A 16,567-nucleotide genomic window follows, 5' to 3' on the forward strand; every position below is an offset into this window, starting at 1 on the left:
CCCTTCCCTGGGTGGTTGGGGGAAGTGTCTGTAATGAGATATCGCAGGCAAAGCATAGAACCCAGGGCTTGGCACAGAGAAAGCTACAATCAATGTGGGTGATGGTAGTGCTATTTGGAGATGCTGACCACCTTGACAGGTGCCCTTGAGGCTGGGCAGGTAGGCACATGGTTTGAGAAGCTGCTCTAAGCAGGGTACTCCCGGAAGGAAATACGTAGAGAGATGTATATTTCCATCCAAAGTTTGCTTGCTCATTCTGGAACAGAGCCATAGGAACAGGCAGATGACCCTGAAGTGTCACGAGTGTTTCTACCTCCACAGGGACAGGCAAGCCCCGGGCTGCTGGCCAGGGCTGGGCCTGCCCTGCTGTTTCCAAGCTCTGAACCTCCATGCAGCCCATGTGGGTGAATCCAGGTGAATCGTGGGACTCTGGGTGACTCCCAGGGCTCTGGGCCCAGTCCTGACTTGCTCAGTGTACAGCCTGGGCTGCGGGTCTGGGTAAACATACTCTCTACCCCTTTGCAGTGCGCCGGTCCAAGGCTGCTGATGAAGAGAGGAGTCGCAGAGCCCAGCGCGCCAGGGACGAGTACCGGCGCCACTCACTCCGTGCCATCCAGAAGGGCACCGTCGCTGGCCTCAGCTCCATGTTCCGAGAGCTTGGCCAGAGCCAGGAGCAGGAGGCCAGACTTGACCACCACCTTCCCGGCGCAGGGCCACCGCCACCCCTTGCCGTACCTGTCAGGTGGGTCTGGGGGACTCTGCAAATGCAGTGTGGCTGGAGGATCCAGTCCTGTCTCTGCTCCAACTGCTGTGAAATTTGGAGCTAGTCATTTCCCCGCTATGGGCCTCAGTGTCTCAGTCTGCATAATGGGGCAGGAGGGGACAGTGAGGAGTCTGGTCGGAGATTTCTAGTAGCCCCGGAGTTCTGGGAGTCTTAACATTTTGGGTCTAGGATGCCTTTGAGAATCTAAAGAAAGCTGTGTACAGTCTTGCTTCCAAAATGTGCATATGAACATACCCCAAAATGTCTGCATATAATTTCAAGCTCTTCAGGGTCTACAGATACCGGGTTAAGAACTTGTAATATAAGACCTCAAATGGGTTAAATATGGTCCAGCAGCTTGGAAACCAGTGTTGGCTGCTGTTTCTAACCGCAGGTGGCGCTGGTGCATCCTGGGTTCTGATACTGGGTTTGCAGGTGAGTGTGCTTGAGTGCAGGGGGGTCATCTCAGGAGTGCTTTGGCAGGGACACTTAAGTGACTGCCCATGCTCGCCAGACCCACGGTCAAGAGGTTGCCTGGAGCGTCTCCTTAGACCAGCCCCAAGGTTGGTCCCCGCACGTCCATCACTGCTGAGCAGCTCCTGCCCCCGTGAGGGTGGACAGTGAGTGTTTGCTGCTTCCCCGAACCACAGTTAATCTGCAGGGCAGTCCATTCACTCCCAAATGACGGTGGCTTGTCTGAGTCTTGCTTTAATTGGGATTTAGGATTATTCATAACCCCCTTCTCCTTCTCCCCGCCGTCTAGGGAGAGCTGACCACGTCTGCATTTCTCCTTTCTTTCCTCCCTCCCTCCCTTGTCATTTATGATTCACAAACCAGGAAGTTTAAAAAGAAATACGGAAAAAGACAGACTTCCATTCCTGCCTCCACCTACTTGGTTTTCCCGTGCCCCGTGGGTGGGAGCACTGTTCTTAGTTTATGTGTGCCTGCCCACTTCTGTCGTGTAGTTGCTGACGTGAAAAGTCGTAAAAAGTCCTAGCCCAGTCTCATTCTCTCTCTCTTTTTTTTTTTATAAGAAAAGGTTGCATGCTGTACACATGGCTCTGCTTTTCACATCAATGCTTAGCTATTCATTTATTTTTATTTAGTTTTCTTTTTTTAAAAATATTTTTAAGTAATCTCTACACCCAACATGGGGCTCAAACTCACAACCTGGGGATGAAGAGTCACATGCTCCCCTGACTGAGCCATCCAGTGCCCCTATTTAGTCTTCTTTCTTTCTTTCTTTCTTTCTTTCTTTCTTTCTTTCTTTCCTTCCTTCCTTCCTTCCTTCCTCTCTCTCTCTCTCTCTCTCTCCCCCTTTCTTCCTTCCTTCCTTCCTTCCTTCCTTCCTTCCTTTCTTTTTTCTTTCAGTGAGAGAGAGCGAGCGAGCATGATGAGGGAGGGACACAGAGAGAGGGAGGGAGAGAATCCCAAGTAGGCTCCATTCTGTCAGTGCAGATCCGATGTAGGGCTTGATCCCGTGACCCTGGGATCATGATCTGAGCCAGAAGCGAGAGTCAGACCCTTAACCCACTCAGCCACCCAGGTGCTTCGAGTTTCCTTTTTTATAGTTATGTCGTATTCTACTCTATAGATGTGCTAGAAGTTAATTATCAAAAACTACTGGTGGACAGTAGAGGTGTTTGAAATCTTTGGTTATTACCAACAGTGCCCTTAAAGAATAGCCTTGTAGACACTCATCTGACACACGGCGGCCACAGGCGGGAGGCCTATGAGTGGCCGGGAAAATGCCTTTTCTTTCTCTCAGACATCTCCTCCTGTCCTCTTTTCCATTCCCACCTGTGCGGCTTTTTTTCGAAGCAAGTGATAACAGTTCTCTTTGGGGAAAAGTAATAACAGCTGGTACGTTATAATCTGCAAAGTGCCTTCAAGCACCTGGACTCATTTAATTGTCTCCACAGGCGTGAGTGTGGGCATCGTGCTTATTCATCTCATAGCGGCCCCCCTCCGCTCCCCTCCGCTCCCCTCCGCTCCCCTCCGCTCCCCTCCGCTCCCCTCCTCTCCTCTCCTCCCCCCTCCTCCTCCTTCTCCCCGATCTTCTGGTCCCCTCCCCCTCCCTCCCTGACTTTCCATATCCCTGCTGTCTTCTCAGCAGGACTTGGGAGCGCCCACGGAGACCTGTCTCCAGGGAAGTCATAGTCCGCTGGTTTAAGGAGGAGCAGCTGCCTCGCCGAGCCGGCTTTGAGAGGAACACCAAATCCATCGCCCCCTGGTTCCATGGTAGGATGGCTTTCCGGGCCCCTGGGGTGGATAATTTCCCCGTGTCCACCTCTCTCTGGGGTTGGCAGGAGGTCCTGAAGGACTGCGGTCATCAGGGCTAGTGGAGGACTTTGGACTCTGCTGCTTTCACGCTACCCCCACGAAGACTGGCCGGTCTCCCAGGGTTAAGGATTGGCTGTCCTGCGTCACCTGGGTGAGAGTGGAGTGGAGAGAGGTCCCGTGGCTGTCCTCTGTTTGCTCATTGAATGTGCTGCGTTCAAGCCACAGGTTGTGATTTCCCCAGGGCCTGAGCTGAATTACTGAGTGGCCTTCATCAAGGCCCTCAGGGACCAAGGCAGACGTGTACGAGCAGGGGTCCAGGACACGGAAGGCACCAGGGATTTCTAATGTGCATTCCCCTCTCTCTGCTGGGGAGGGATGACCACGATCTTGCTCACTGCTTTCACTCACAGACTCCTTGACCATCGGGGCCTCCTCAGAGGTGTCTTCTCTATACACCCAAGCGTGAGCTCTCTGTGAGCTCTCACTGCACCGTGAGCTCCTGGTAGGCAGGGCCCACATCTCGTTGTCTAAGCCTGCATCCCAGATCCCGGCCATAGGCTGGCACACGGCAGGCTCTGAACAAGTACTTGTTGCTGAGATGACAGAATGGCTGAATGAAGAGGTCAGGGTCACCCAAGCATAAGCTGGAAGCCTCCCTGGAAGTGTCTCATTCCTCATTTTACAGATAAGGAGACAGGTCCAGGTCAGGGAGGACATTTTCATAATGTCACCAACAGACTTGTAAGGTTCAAGAACACATCTCAAGCTCATGACCCCGTCCAGTGATCTGAACCTGTAGAGGCCTCAAACAGGGAAACAGGATTGTGATTTCAGCAGAGACTTGCTACAGTGAAATAAGAGTGGCTACTGGCCATCAGACTCTTCTGTATCCGTTAGCTGTTGCTACATAACAAATCACCCCAAAACTCAGTAGTTGAAAACAAATAAGCATTTATTATTTATTCATACTTTTTTTTTTTTAATGTTTGTTTATTTTTGAGAGAGAGAGCGCACGAGTGGTGAAGGGATAGAGAGAGATCGGGAGACAGAATCTGAAGCAGGCTCCAGCCTCTGAACTGTCAGCACAGAGCCCGATGCTGGGCTGGAACCCGTAAGCCATGAGATCATGACCTGAGCTGAAGTCGGATGCTTAACTGAATGAGCCACCCAGGCACCCCAATTTATTCATAAGTTTCTGAATCAACTAGGCAGTTCTTCTGGAATGGGCCAGGCTCAGATGATCTGAGCTCAGCTTGCTTGTGTGTCCCCAGACAGCAGGCTGGTCTCCTGGGTGCTGGCTTATCCGGGATAGACTTGACCGAGACATCTCCTCTCTGCTCCATGTGGTCTCATATTCTCCAGCAGCCTGGCCAGACTGTCAGGTTTCTCTGGATGAGTTGTCTCCTGGCCTTGCTCCCCGAGTCTTCCCTCCCTTGTCAGCACTGAGCCGAGGTTTGCCCGAGGGCTCCTCTGGTCAGAATTGATCTCACCTGCCACAGTTAGCATCCATCAGACCCTTACCTGCCTTTGTTGCACTTCTGCCTGCTTCCTGGGAGCTTGGCCAACCTCCCCTTGGCCTGTGTGCCCTCTTGCGGTGTGAATTGCCAACTGCTTCCTGGCCAGCTTCCATGTGTTCTCAATTCCATCCGGATGTAGAGATGACCCCAGTGTCACGATGGGCACTAGAGACCGTGGGATCTCAAGGGCTACTAGGGAGGCCCTCACAGGCAAGCTGTGGGCATGGCTCCAGCTCCAGGAAAGGCAGCTGGAGTGAAATCATGCAGACATCATGCAGGGGCGAGCGAGGCCACGTACGCCTTCATCCCCATCTTCAAGAGCCTAAAGAGCTTGTGAACTCCTAAGTATAGGCAGTCACAACATTATAGATGGGGTGAACTGTAGCATTTTTCAGGGACTGTCCCAGGTCATAAAGGTCACAGAGGCACCATCCAGTTCATGCAAGAGTATCTTCAGTGGTCTGCCTGTTTCACTCTGACCCCTCTACAATTTATCATTCACACAGCGTCCTGAGAATATTTTAAATATAAGTCAGATCCTGTCACTCCCCTGCTTAATACCCATTGCTTACTTCCCTTTATACTTGCAATGAACTTCAAACTTCATGCTGGGGCCTGCAGGTCCCCAGATGATGGGTCTTGCTTCCTGCTTCAGCCTTATACCACAATTCTCCCCTTGTCCACCTTGCTTCCACAGCTCTGGCATTTTTCTTCTTCAGACAAGCCATTTTCTACCCCAGGCCCTTTGCACTTGCTTTTAATCTATTTGGTATTGCTCGTTTCCTAGCTTTTTTTGCATGGATGATGCATTCTTATTTCTCATCTCAAATATCCCCTTTTCCCAAAAGGCCCTTTCCTGAATCCTTACCTAGAGCAGCCTTTGTCAATTTCTCTCACTTTACTACACTTATCTCTTTAAGAGTGCTCACTCGGGACTCCTGGGTGGCTTAGTCAGTTAAGCATCTGACTCTTGATTTCAGGTTAGGTCATGATCTCACTATTTGTGAGTTTGAGCCCCATGTCGGGCTCTGCTTTTTTGGCACAGATTCTCGGTCTCCCTTTCCCCCTCTCTGTCTCTCTTTCAGAAAAATAAATAAACATTAAAAAAAAAAAGAGTGCTCACTCAATTGATATTTATCTTGTTTTTTGCTTTTGTGTATTCTCCTCCCTTAACAAAAGCCTGTGAAACTAAGGACCTTATTCATTTTCCCTGGATGCCTGCCATAGTAAGTGTCCATAGAAAGAATAGAAGAAGGTGGAAATGAAGTGTCAGTTTAGATCCCAGTCTTTCTGGTCCCCATGAACAACCATTGCTTCTGTGCACTGGGCCCTGGTGGGTGTGTGGGTCCCCTCAGGGTCTGATGAGTGAGGTTAAGCTAGAGCCATCTGCTTGTAGACGCCTTCCTTCTCCAGGCCTCCACTTATCCAACAGAAGGATGGAGAGGCTCTTTATGGCCCAGAAAGAAGGGAGTCAATGTTCACAGGTGACTGAGATACACGTCCTCAAAGCCGGTCCTGGGGGATGCCCTGCCTGTCACTCCCAGTTTTGTGTCCCTGTAGCCCTAAGAGAGCTTGAATCATTGTTTTCCTTTTCATTTATCCATTGGGATCATGGAAACACAACGGTAGCGTCTCAGGCACCTGTGTAGTGCAGCTCAGGAGTTCTGTGGAGATGGGGCTTTGCAGGGGCCCTGCATGCTTGTGGCAGCCAGCAGAGAAGGCATGATACAGGGACTCCAATTGATCTCTAGCTTTATTTTCTCTCCTGATGGAAAAAACGTAATTTTTATATTGTCACAGGACAAACAGAGCCATGATTTAGGTCTCGTAATTTATGTAACTGATTTCATGTTCTTTTGACAGTTCTATCATAAAGTATGTGAGAAAGTTGCTAATACACAGACTGGAGCTATTTAGTGACAGAGTTTTTATTGATCTGTGACAGAATGAAAGAAAAAGGCTCATGTATGGAGGGTGGCCGACCGTCTTTGCTTGGAGAGGACAGAGTCATATTCTAAGATGATAGCCTTTCCTCAGTTTCAGTGTTCAAATGTTCCATCATCTTTTATGAATTGGTGGTGACAGTAAACAGTAGTTATTTTTATATAGTGCCTTTGCTCAGAAGAGTAAAAAATGTAGCAGCCCCATGCTGGTTTCCAAACTCTTGAGAGTACCTTTGCTCACACCTAAAATCCCAAAGCCTGGAACCACTGGTATGGTCCAACTTCTGCCCCAACGTAGGCATTTCCTGACAGCATCTCTGAGAGCCTCCCCCATACCAAACCTTCCAGAGATGGAGCTGCTGACCATAATGTGCCCAGACAGCCTGCACCCATTTAATTGTTAGGGAGGCTTTGCCCCAGGTTGGCTGGGGGCTCTGCCTTCAACTGGTCTTGGCAGACATCTTAGTGGGGACGGCTCCGCTCCCTGTATCTCCCATGCTCCTCCTGGGGACCGGCAGGCTGGCACACGCACGCTCTTCTCAGGGACCAGAGACCAAGTGGCATTCTTGGCTTGTGAATCCAGTCTTTGAAGCAGGACGCTATTGCCCTCATCTCACACCATTGGCCACGTTATGTCCCAGGGTTCAGGGCTGGAAAAATATATTCTACTTCTTTCCTGTGAGGAAGACAAGGAGGGGAGGAGAATTTGAGTCAATAATGTCATCTGTTACAATCCCAATATAAGTCTTTTCTTTTCTGGGTAAAACAGTCCTAGTTAATTTAGCTGGATTTTAGATGCAGGTTAAAAATGACCACTGTGATTTCTAGTTCCTTCCCTTCCCTCAAACACATCCGGGTGTGTTGTGGGGTATACACTCCAAAGAGCAATGTGGACAAGGAGTCTGAAGCTATGGGGCCCACTCTAGAACCTAGCAGCTCTGTGACCTTGGGCATGTCCTTTATTTATTTATTTATTTATTTATTTATTTATTATTTTTTAAATGTTTCTTTTTGAGAAAGAGAGACAGAGCACGAAAGGAAGAGGGGCAGAGAGAGAGGGAGACACAGAATCTGAAGCAGGATCCAGGCTCTGAGCTGTCAGCACAGAGCCCGACGCGGGGCTGGAACTCACCAACCGTGAGATCACGACCTGAGCTGAAGTCGGACGCTTAACTGACTGAGCCACCCAACAGCCCCTGGGTGTGTCCTTTAAATGTCCATCTATGAAATTGGGATTTTCACATTGATTTCACGGGACTTAGGAAGAGAAGCCAACAAATGTGCTTTGTCTGCCATAACGAGCCCTATCAGTGTGAGTGCTGATGTCTCTCCGAGTCTGAGGTGGGCCACCAGAGACCCCACCCCCTCTGGGAAACAGAGTGTATATGGAGCTGGGAGGTTGGGAGAGGACTCAGAACAAGAAGGGGAGGGGAGGAGAACTGGCTTCCTGTTGGGACCAAGGGGTTCTCAATAGTCTCCTCTGTTAAAAAGAGAAAGTGGTAAAGTTATTCCTTGGTTCTCCTTCGTTCATTGTTATCTTCCAGGGTTGTAAGAGAGCCTTGTAGTTATACAAAAATACTCCTGAGAAAAGCTACTGCATATGAGCTTGGCTTGGAGGAGAAAAATCTATTTTTGGACTTCAACATGTATCTAAAATTATTAAGAACATCCTCTGTCTGAACATTGGCTCAGTCAGACCCCATTTCTCTTTCTGTGCTTTACTTGTAGGAAAACAGTCACAACGTGAGCCACGATGTACTGTCTTGGCGGCCGCCCGCTGGCCGTCTTGCAGGTTGACCTTAGGACTTGGTGGGGAATCGGCAGTGGCTGATGTAGTCGGTTTGGTAAACTACTCCCACAAGACCCTTCTCAGGGCCTGGGGGCGGACCTTGAACACAGCCTCACCTGCATGCGGGTGGGGTGTTACTGTCATGGCTTTTCTGACCTTCACCGGGGAGGAGGTATTCCCCATCCACGTGGACAGACGGTGCAGTCTGCAGGGTGCCCAGCAGTTGGGGGTGGCTTTCCACGCAAAGCTTGAGCTACCCAGTGGAATGGGCACTGCTTCCTACTTTTCCACACTGTGACTCCCAGGGCTGCAGGGTTCTAGGATGGGCCCAAACCTTTAGACTCCTTGTTCACCTTGATCTTTTTTTTTTTTTAATGTTTATTTTTTGAGATGTTTATTTTTTGAGAGAGAGAGAGAGAGAGAGAGAGAGAGAGCTAGCAGTGGAGGAGGGGCAGAGAGAGAGGAAGACACAGAATCCCAAGCAGGCTCCAGGCTCGGAGCTGTCAGCGCAGAGCCCAACTCGTGGCTTGAACTCATGAGCTGTGAGATCATGACCTGAGCTGAAGTCAGACGCTTAGCCAACGGAGCCATCCAGGCGCCCCTACCTTGCTCTTGATTACAACGCTTCCAAATGTATTTGAAGGAAGGGAAGGAAATAGAAGTCATTGTCATATGTAGCGATTACCTGGGGGAATGTCGGTCTTGGAAAAGAGAACCTGTGGTGTGGGATGGATGGGGGAACAGAGCTGCCACTTCTTGATCTCAAGTTCTGTCTTGAGAGGAGGAGATTATTAAAGGGGATGCGACCGGAGCTGGGGGCTAAGCGTTTGGAAGAGATACGTTTCACTTCGGTACAAGAAAGAACTTTTTGGTGGCTACAGCTTACCACCGGGCAGTCTGGATGGCTAGTGGATTCACCGAATGGGAGAATGGGGACCTTTACGCTTTCTGTCCTTTGTGTCTGGGATACAATGTGATTCTGAGCGCATGTTTCGCTGGCATCACTCGAGGACCATGGGCTCTGCTCCTGCTGAGGCTCCAGAGCTTTCTCTGGTGGTTGGGAGCATTGGAAACTATGGCCAGGGCACGGGGCTGGCCACTAGTGGGCGCTTGGGAGTCTGCGGGCTGAGGATGAAGGGTGTTCTTCCCAAGACTGTTGGCTTCTTCACCTTCCTCATTTCTCTATTGCTGGTGGCGTTACTGGTCCAGGAGCTGAGGCACAGGCAGTGGTGACCCCTTCTGGATGGTTTTCAGGAGTCCTGCAGCTGAAAGGCGGACCCACCAGGCGTCCTGCAGGGAGGCAGCCCTCTGTGAGGTGGGAAGGATTGTGCCTGGAAGGCAGAGGCCGAGTGGGAATGGAGCGTAGACTCAGTTCCTCCAACTGCATGCGCTGGGAGGTCCCTTCTTCTCTGAGCTGCATGGAAGGACTTGGTTGGCTGACCAGCGCTGATCATCGGCGATCCCTCCAGCATGATGGTTGCATGTGGCTGTTTAGACATATGGGGGTGGGGGGGGAGGGTGGATGTGCACCGTCTCACAGGGGCTCTCAACTGCTCTTGACCCAGTCATGGTTCACTCTTTACAGGTGACCATACTGAGGCCCAGAGAGCTTGAGAAACCAACCTCTGTCACCCAGCAGGAATCACAGGAGCTGTAGGGCTTCTGGATCCTGGCCTTTCCTACTGCATTTTGGCAGTCCCTTAAATATACTCTTACCCAGGGAGGGAGATCGGGGCCTAGAAGTGTTGCCTCTGGATTTACTATCCCTTACTGTATATTCATTTGAACCTCTTTTAGATGCTGCCCGGGTTCTATTTTTAAATCTCACCTCTGCTCATTCTGTGACCTTGTGGAGTGGAGATGCCACTGGTCTCCTGGCCCAGCTGGAGGGAAATCTGGCAATGCCCTGTTTGGCCTTTGGGATCACTCTCAGAAGCTAGCTTTTCTGGGGCCGAGATGGAGAGAGTGAACCAGCTCAGGCCCCGTCCTTGCTGTCCAAGATCCGTGGGAGGACAGGGAACCGTGGTGAGGTTTGGAACCTGCAGCCAGAATGAGGGACTTGGGCAGCTGTGGACCCAGACACGAAATCCATGCTAAGCCTGGAATAGCCGAAGACACCGGCAGGTGCAGAAAGTAGTAATATCCACTTTGTAGTTGTGTTATGAAGATTAAGTTATAATATTTATAAAGTGTTTAGAACATTCCTGGCATACAAGAAATGCTTCCATTTGTTACCTGGAATAAATAAACACGGTAGCCTTTGGAGATGCATATCATGATTTGAATATGTAAATGGTGGCCTCACACCCTGAGGCGATGCTTCTGCTGTCATGGAAGTAAAGAAAAAGATGACATCAAATGACTGTGCTTAAAAGGAAGACGATACCTGTTTAGCCTTCCCACCCCCAAAAAGCGAAAGTCTGGATTTTCTTACGTTATGAACATGATCCCCCTCTTGCAATGTTTTTTGAAAGCTGTGAGGGTAACACACGGGGTCATTTGGAAGGATGGTTGGCTTGTCACAGATCCATCATGTCAAAGTTAGATTGCTAGTTCTCCTCTGCCCAGCAGAATGTGGAATGGAAATTTTCCACCAACTCGGATCCCAAATGCAAACATTTCCAAAGAGGAAAAAAGTAGGTCGGTTGACCTACTTTCCTCTTAAGTTCTTGCTTAAGCTGTTCCAACTAAGAAATAAAGGGATCTTTTTCCTTCTTTCAAAAAAAAGGTTGGGCGCTGGCTGTAAAGGCTCAAAAAAGGAAAAAAATAATTACAAAGAAGAGCAATGCTAATTTTTGCTTTGGGAAAGCGTAGATTGTAAATGGCATTTTCAAGGTCTTAACTCTTTCCTTTCGGCCGTCTGTCGTTCTGTGTTTTTGATTTCAGCCTTTTGTGTCTTGTCTACCTCACACGTTTATTTTGGCTCTTTTGCTGCCATTTAAATTTTTTTTTTTTTAACGTTTATTCATTTTTTGAGACAGAGAGACACAGAGCATGAACGGGGGAGGGTCAGAGAGAGGGAGACACAGAACCCGAAACAGGCTCCAGGCTCTGAGCTGTCAGCACGGAGCCCGACGCGGGGCTCGAACTCACGGACCGCGAGATCATGACCTGAGCCAAAGTCGGCCGCTTAACCGACTGAGCCACCCAGGCGCCCCCCCCCTATCTTTACTTTTTGATCCACAGGTGGGGGTGACTAAAATGTGTGGGCAGGGACAGGGCTAGGGGATCTAGTTGGATTTGAGAGGACTGAATTTTTGTTTTCTTTCTGGATTTAAAAAAAGCACAGAGTAACAATAAGTCATGATTTCTGTTGATGTAATTGATTTAATATTCTTCTGACGGTCCCGTCGTATTTCTGGTGTTCCCAAAAGATCCCTCCTACCTTCCTAACTCTGGGAAGTGCCTATCATAGGTTAGACCCTTCTTCAACTCCAGCAAGCTCTTTTGGGACTTTCTTTGCTCCAGGCTCTGTAGTCTATCTAGTTTCTCACCTGTTTCCAGCCCCAAGTTCATCCCAGCCCTGGCACCCACGGCCACTACTCAGCCCAGAGCATCAGCTGTGCATTTTCCTGAGGGCAGGCGTGGGGTTGAGAAGGAAAATTTAGAGCGAGGGGCACAGCTGCTGTCTTGAAACCACTAACGTCCCCTAACCTGTTGAAGGCCTCAAGGTCAGGATGTGAAGTACACGGTGAAAGGCACAAGGTGCTGACTTTGATTCAGTCTGGTGAACTTTGCAGCACTTAGCTGTCCGGAGACGGAATAAGCTGTCTCTGGGAGTCGCGAGCACCCAGTGCTGGGGTGTGTAAACAGAGGCCAGACAGCCCTTCGGTCAAAACAGCGAGCCTGTGGATTGTCCAGTCTGATGGGGATTAGGTCTGATCACATGACATTTCCCCCCTAACCTGCCCACTGTTAGTTATTCTGTCTCTGCTTACCTGAGAAACAAATACGGTGGCTTTGGCATTTGCTGGAGAATCAGGTCTAGTCTCAACTACAATAGTAGTTGAGAAGACTTTCTGGAAATGAAGATTCATTAATATTTATGCTTAATTATTAAAAGTTGATCGGACTCAAATTACCTTCTGTCTAGTAATTAAGTTCTTTATGGATTTACATGCCCGAGCATTTGCTTACAGGTTTCATTTCAAACCAGGATGCTGCTTTTGGGTGTTGTGATTCACACTCCGTCTCACCAGCCTCCAGGGGTGCACAGGGCAGGAGGGTGGCCCCTACCCCTGCCACAGCCTAGAAATGCTTCCTGGAGGAGAATAGCATGGCTTGCATACGCAATCAACGTATGGTTTCTCCTGTAATCGACACAAATGTGCCGCCCCTGCAGACAGTGGGGCATTGCCAACATTTGTGCAGTCGGGATGTAGGTGTCAGTGTCCAGAGAAAATGCAGTTCCCTTGCTTTTCTACATTTTCTCCCATATCCTGAACTTCTCATCACCTCCTTTTCCTTTCTGGGTAGTAGGGAAAAAATAAACTCTAGTCCATTTTTGGTTAACTTTGTCCTACTCAGTGGAGTAGTCTTTTTTAGTTAAACTGCCTTTTGGGGGAGACGAGGTCTTTGGGGTTTTCTCTCCCCACCCCCTTGCTGCTCTGCAAGAGGGCATTGGGGTGTTTGGGGCTTCTCTCCAGGGTGAGGAGGTGGTCAGGGGCAGGGCTGCAGGGCAGATGTTCAGACTTCGTCTTGCATGAGGGTATGTGGCTGAGGCGGCCAGAGAGGCAGAAACCTGGGTGTCTGCTTCCGAGCCCTGTATGCCGCATGGGGCTGTGTCCATCTGGAGTGCACCAAAGTCCCGCTTGGATTGGTGGCACCCCCGGAAAGGAGGCACTTTTTTTTTTTTTAAGTTTATTTATTTTGAGGGGGGGGGCAGGGAGAGAGAGAATTCCCAAGCAGGTTCTGCACTGTTAGCACAGAGCCTGACACAGGGCTCGAACTCACGAACCGTGAGATCATGACCTGAGCCGAAACCAAGAGTCAGTGCTTAGCCGACTGAGCCACCAGGCGCCCCTGGAGAGGGGGCACTTCACCTTGTACTGGTCCTCAGGTGTGCGTGCACTGGTTGCTATCCACAGGGGTGTGGTTGGTTAGCCTCCCCTGTGGCGTCACGCTGGCTTTTATGTTGTAACAGATCATTTATTAAGTTTTTGCTTTGTGCTGGCTATGGCAGGTAAGCATGGAACAGCTGGTGTTTCATTTAGTCCTCCCACAACTCTCTGGAAGAACTAGTAATACTGGCCGTGAGGCAGGTGCACAGTGTTTAAAGTGTGCTGGCTTCTCGCTCACATTCGTTAATTTATTTAATCCTTATAACATCGCATGTGTGCTTCCGCTAGCATTAGCCTCGTTTCGCAGACGAGGAAGCTAAGGCACAGAGAACGGAGGCCATGTGCATGAGGCCCACTGTTTGTAAGGGGGGGCAGTGGGGTTCAAATCCCAGTGGTCTATGCTCGGATCTGTGATGCAAAACAGCCTTGTTGCCATTTCACAGTTAAGTAACTGCCGTGGGGCATGCAGTACTCAGGGAGCTAGTTCCTGCCCAGTCCAGAATGTCTCCTTGAGCAGGGAGAGATGGCTCTTCCGTTAGGAGACACCAGCGTCTCTGGGTCGTGGGGTGAGCTGTTTCAGCTGCCATACCTTATTCTTGGCCGAGGCAAGTGTCTGCTGTTTCCTAGGCCTCCCTCCCACAGAATTCTTGAAGGGTGCCCTCCAAGTCTCCTACAGTCTGCAAAGTCCTCACGCAATAAATAGAGCGAAACTGGGAATTGTCAGTGTTTGGAATTACCCAATTACCTGGGCAGGGGCACGAGGAGGCAGGCTCCCTGCATAAGGCATTTGCATAATTAATTTACTGATTGTTACTATTACACTGCTGTTGTGTGCTAGGCACCATGCTAAGTACAGAGCATGTGGTGGTGAATGAAACTGACAACTTCCCTGCCCTCACAGAACTTACATTCATTTGCAAGTAACAGAAAAAAAATCAAACTGATAGAATCAAAGAGAGGATTTATTTGCTTATATGACTGAAAAATCCAAAGGTATGTCTAGCTTCAGGCTTTGCTTGATCCAGGGAGCTTGGGTTGGCCTGGCCTTTCTCCATCTCTCAGCTCTGTTGCTCTACATGTTGTTTTCATTCCCAAGCAATGCATCAGCCTGTGGTTGCATGCCCGCTTTTGCTGAGTTTGACATCCAGGAGACACAGGGCATGGTTTTCTCTCAATATTCTGAATACTAGTCCCCATATCCTGCCTTGTTGGGTCTGCTTTGGTCACATGCTCACTCCTGACTCCAGTCCCTATGGTCAGAGGCATGAGACCTCTGATTGGCTAGGCCTGAGTCACATGACCATACCTGGCATGGGAGAGAGTCCATCCCACTGCAACTGCATAGACATGAATGAGAGGGTGTGGCTTTCTAAAAGAAGGTCCAGGATCCCTTGCCAGAAGAAGGGCAACTGGTCCTGAGTGGGCAAGACTGATGGATGTCTATCATAGAGAGGAAAAAAAACCTGTCCTCTGTCCTAGTGAAACTGTCCGTCCAGTCAGCAAGACCGGCATGAATCAAATAATAGATTTATGCTTCCAGTTGAAGTCAGTGCTACACAGGATCCTTGGGTAGCCAGGTTGGGAGGTCATTTTGCTGGGTGGTTGCAACTGTCACCAACAGTGGCATTAGTGATTTGAACCTGGCATGTCAGCTTGGAGCAGGCAGTCATAGGTGTGGGATACTGCCTCTTGTGCATGGCTGTATCTGGAACCAAGAAGCTCATCTGCTGAAACCCTTGTCTCAGCAGTTCGCTATGGTTAAATTTCATTTGGAGGTATAAAAAATGAAGGCATGCAAGCTCCTTTATCACAATCTCTGTGGCTTTAGGATGCTTTAAGAAACTGTTGAGAATGAAGAGCTTAACAATTCCAGCCTCTTTAATGATACCGTCTGGAAAGTATGGCAATAAGAAAGGAAAGTCACAAAAATGAGTGAGAAATAGCTAACCCGTCATGGAGGAGTTGCCGGCCGGTGAGGCGTAGCTATAGTGAAAGCTGTAAGAAATATGCACGTCAGATAAATTGAGACCCATAAAAAGTAAACCCGTCGTGTCTGGCCCTCCTGCATTTCTTTCTTTCCAGAGAGAAACCCTAACAGAGAAATAAAAGGAACTCATTTGGTTACCCAGGTGCAATTCAGAGCTAATGATTCCAGGGAATGGGCATGGAGGTAGAGGAGGGGCTGGGAACTGAATCCCGGGCTGGCCTTAGAATTTGCTAACATGTGGATTTTTGGGTCCCTTATAGCTGAGCGTCTTTTGAAGCTGTGCCTTCCCTTTCCTGGGGCTGCCACAGTTAGCACCGGTGGGATAAATATTTTGATAGCAACTTGAAGTTGTTGGCAGGTTTGAGAGCATCTGCATGGGATGCAGGGAGATGATTAGGTGGCGTGGGGAAGAAGGCACAGGGATGCATGGGGATTCGTGCTCTGTGCAGTAAGAAGGGAGTCGGGAGCTGCTGGCTGCACCTCGCGGGGGTGCTGGGTGCAGACGCCTGCCTACCTGCGATATTAATGGGTATTGGGACAGGGATAGCAAGCCTTGCCTTAAGCCTTGACTTCTTGCCTGGCCATCCTCCCGTCCTGCGTTTCTAGCTTCTCAACCGTCAGGGGGCAGCTGCCCTGGAAGGCTTAGGTTCCCTGACCTTGGCCCTGGCTTTTTCTGCAGAGGCCCAGCAGAGGGCGCTGTAGTTGCCTTTGACGCCCAAAGTCCAGAGGAGCCCTGGACTATTTTGCTCTAACTTTTGTTGTTATTGTCAATGAGAGATCTGTCGGGTCTATCTCCATGTGAGTGGTTCTCAACTTACCAGGGGTGATTGTGCCCCAGGGAAGAGCTGATAGTGTCTAAAGGCATATTTGGTTGTCACAACTGCAAGGTGCTGTTGGCATCTAGCGGGTAGAGGTCAGGGATGCTGTTACACATCCTACAATGCATTCTGCAGACCCTTATCTGGCTCAAAATGTCAACAGTGCCAGGTTGAGAAACCCTGGTCTACCTGTAGATTTATGTCTACCTCTCCACCAAGCTTTTTAATTGTTGCTGGAAAGACCTACAAGTGTAACTTCTTGTTTACTTAAAAAAAAAAATTTTTTTTTAATGTTTATTTATTTTTGGGAGATAGAGAGGCAGAGTGCAAGCAGGGGAGGGGCGGAGAGAGGGAGAGACACAGAATCCAAAGCGGGCTCCAGGCTCTGAGCTGTCAGCAGAGAGCCG

At 49.5% G+C, this 16,567-nt stretch overlaps 1 protein-coding gene across 2 annotated transcripts in view; it reads left to right on the forward strand.

Moving 5' to 3' along the window:
- The window catches only part of SH2D4B (SH2 domain containing 4B), a 92,707-nt gene that overhangs the window by 59,504 nt on the left and 16,636 nt on the right, over positions 1 to 16,567 (forward strand). For both annotated transcript variants that reach the window (XM_049645295.1, XM_049645296.1), the window contains exons 5-6: positions 526 to 742; positions 2,880 to 3,004. In XM_049645295.1, the coding sequence (XP_049501252.1) occupies positions 526 to 742; positions 2,880 to 3,004 (342 nt within the window). The remainder of the gene's footprint in view (positions 1 to 525; positions 743 to 2,879; positions 3,005 to 16,567) is intronic.

The sequence above is a fragment of the Panthera uncia genome, chromosome D2 (assembly GCF_023721935.1).
Source record: "Panthera uncia isolate 11264 chromosome D2, Puncia_PCG_1.0, whole genome shotgun sequence".
NCBI lineage: Eukaryota > Metazoa > Chordata > Mammalia > Carnivora > Felidae > Panthera > Panthera uncia.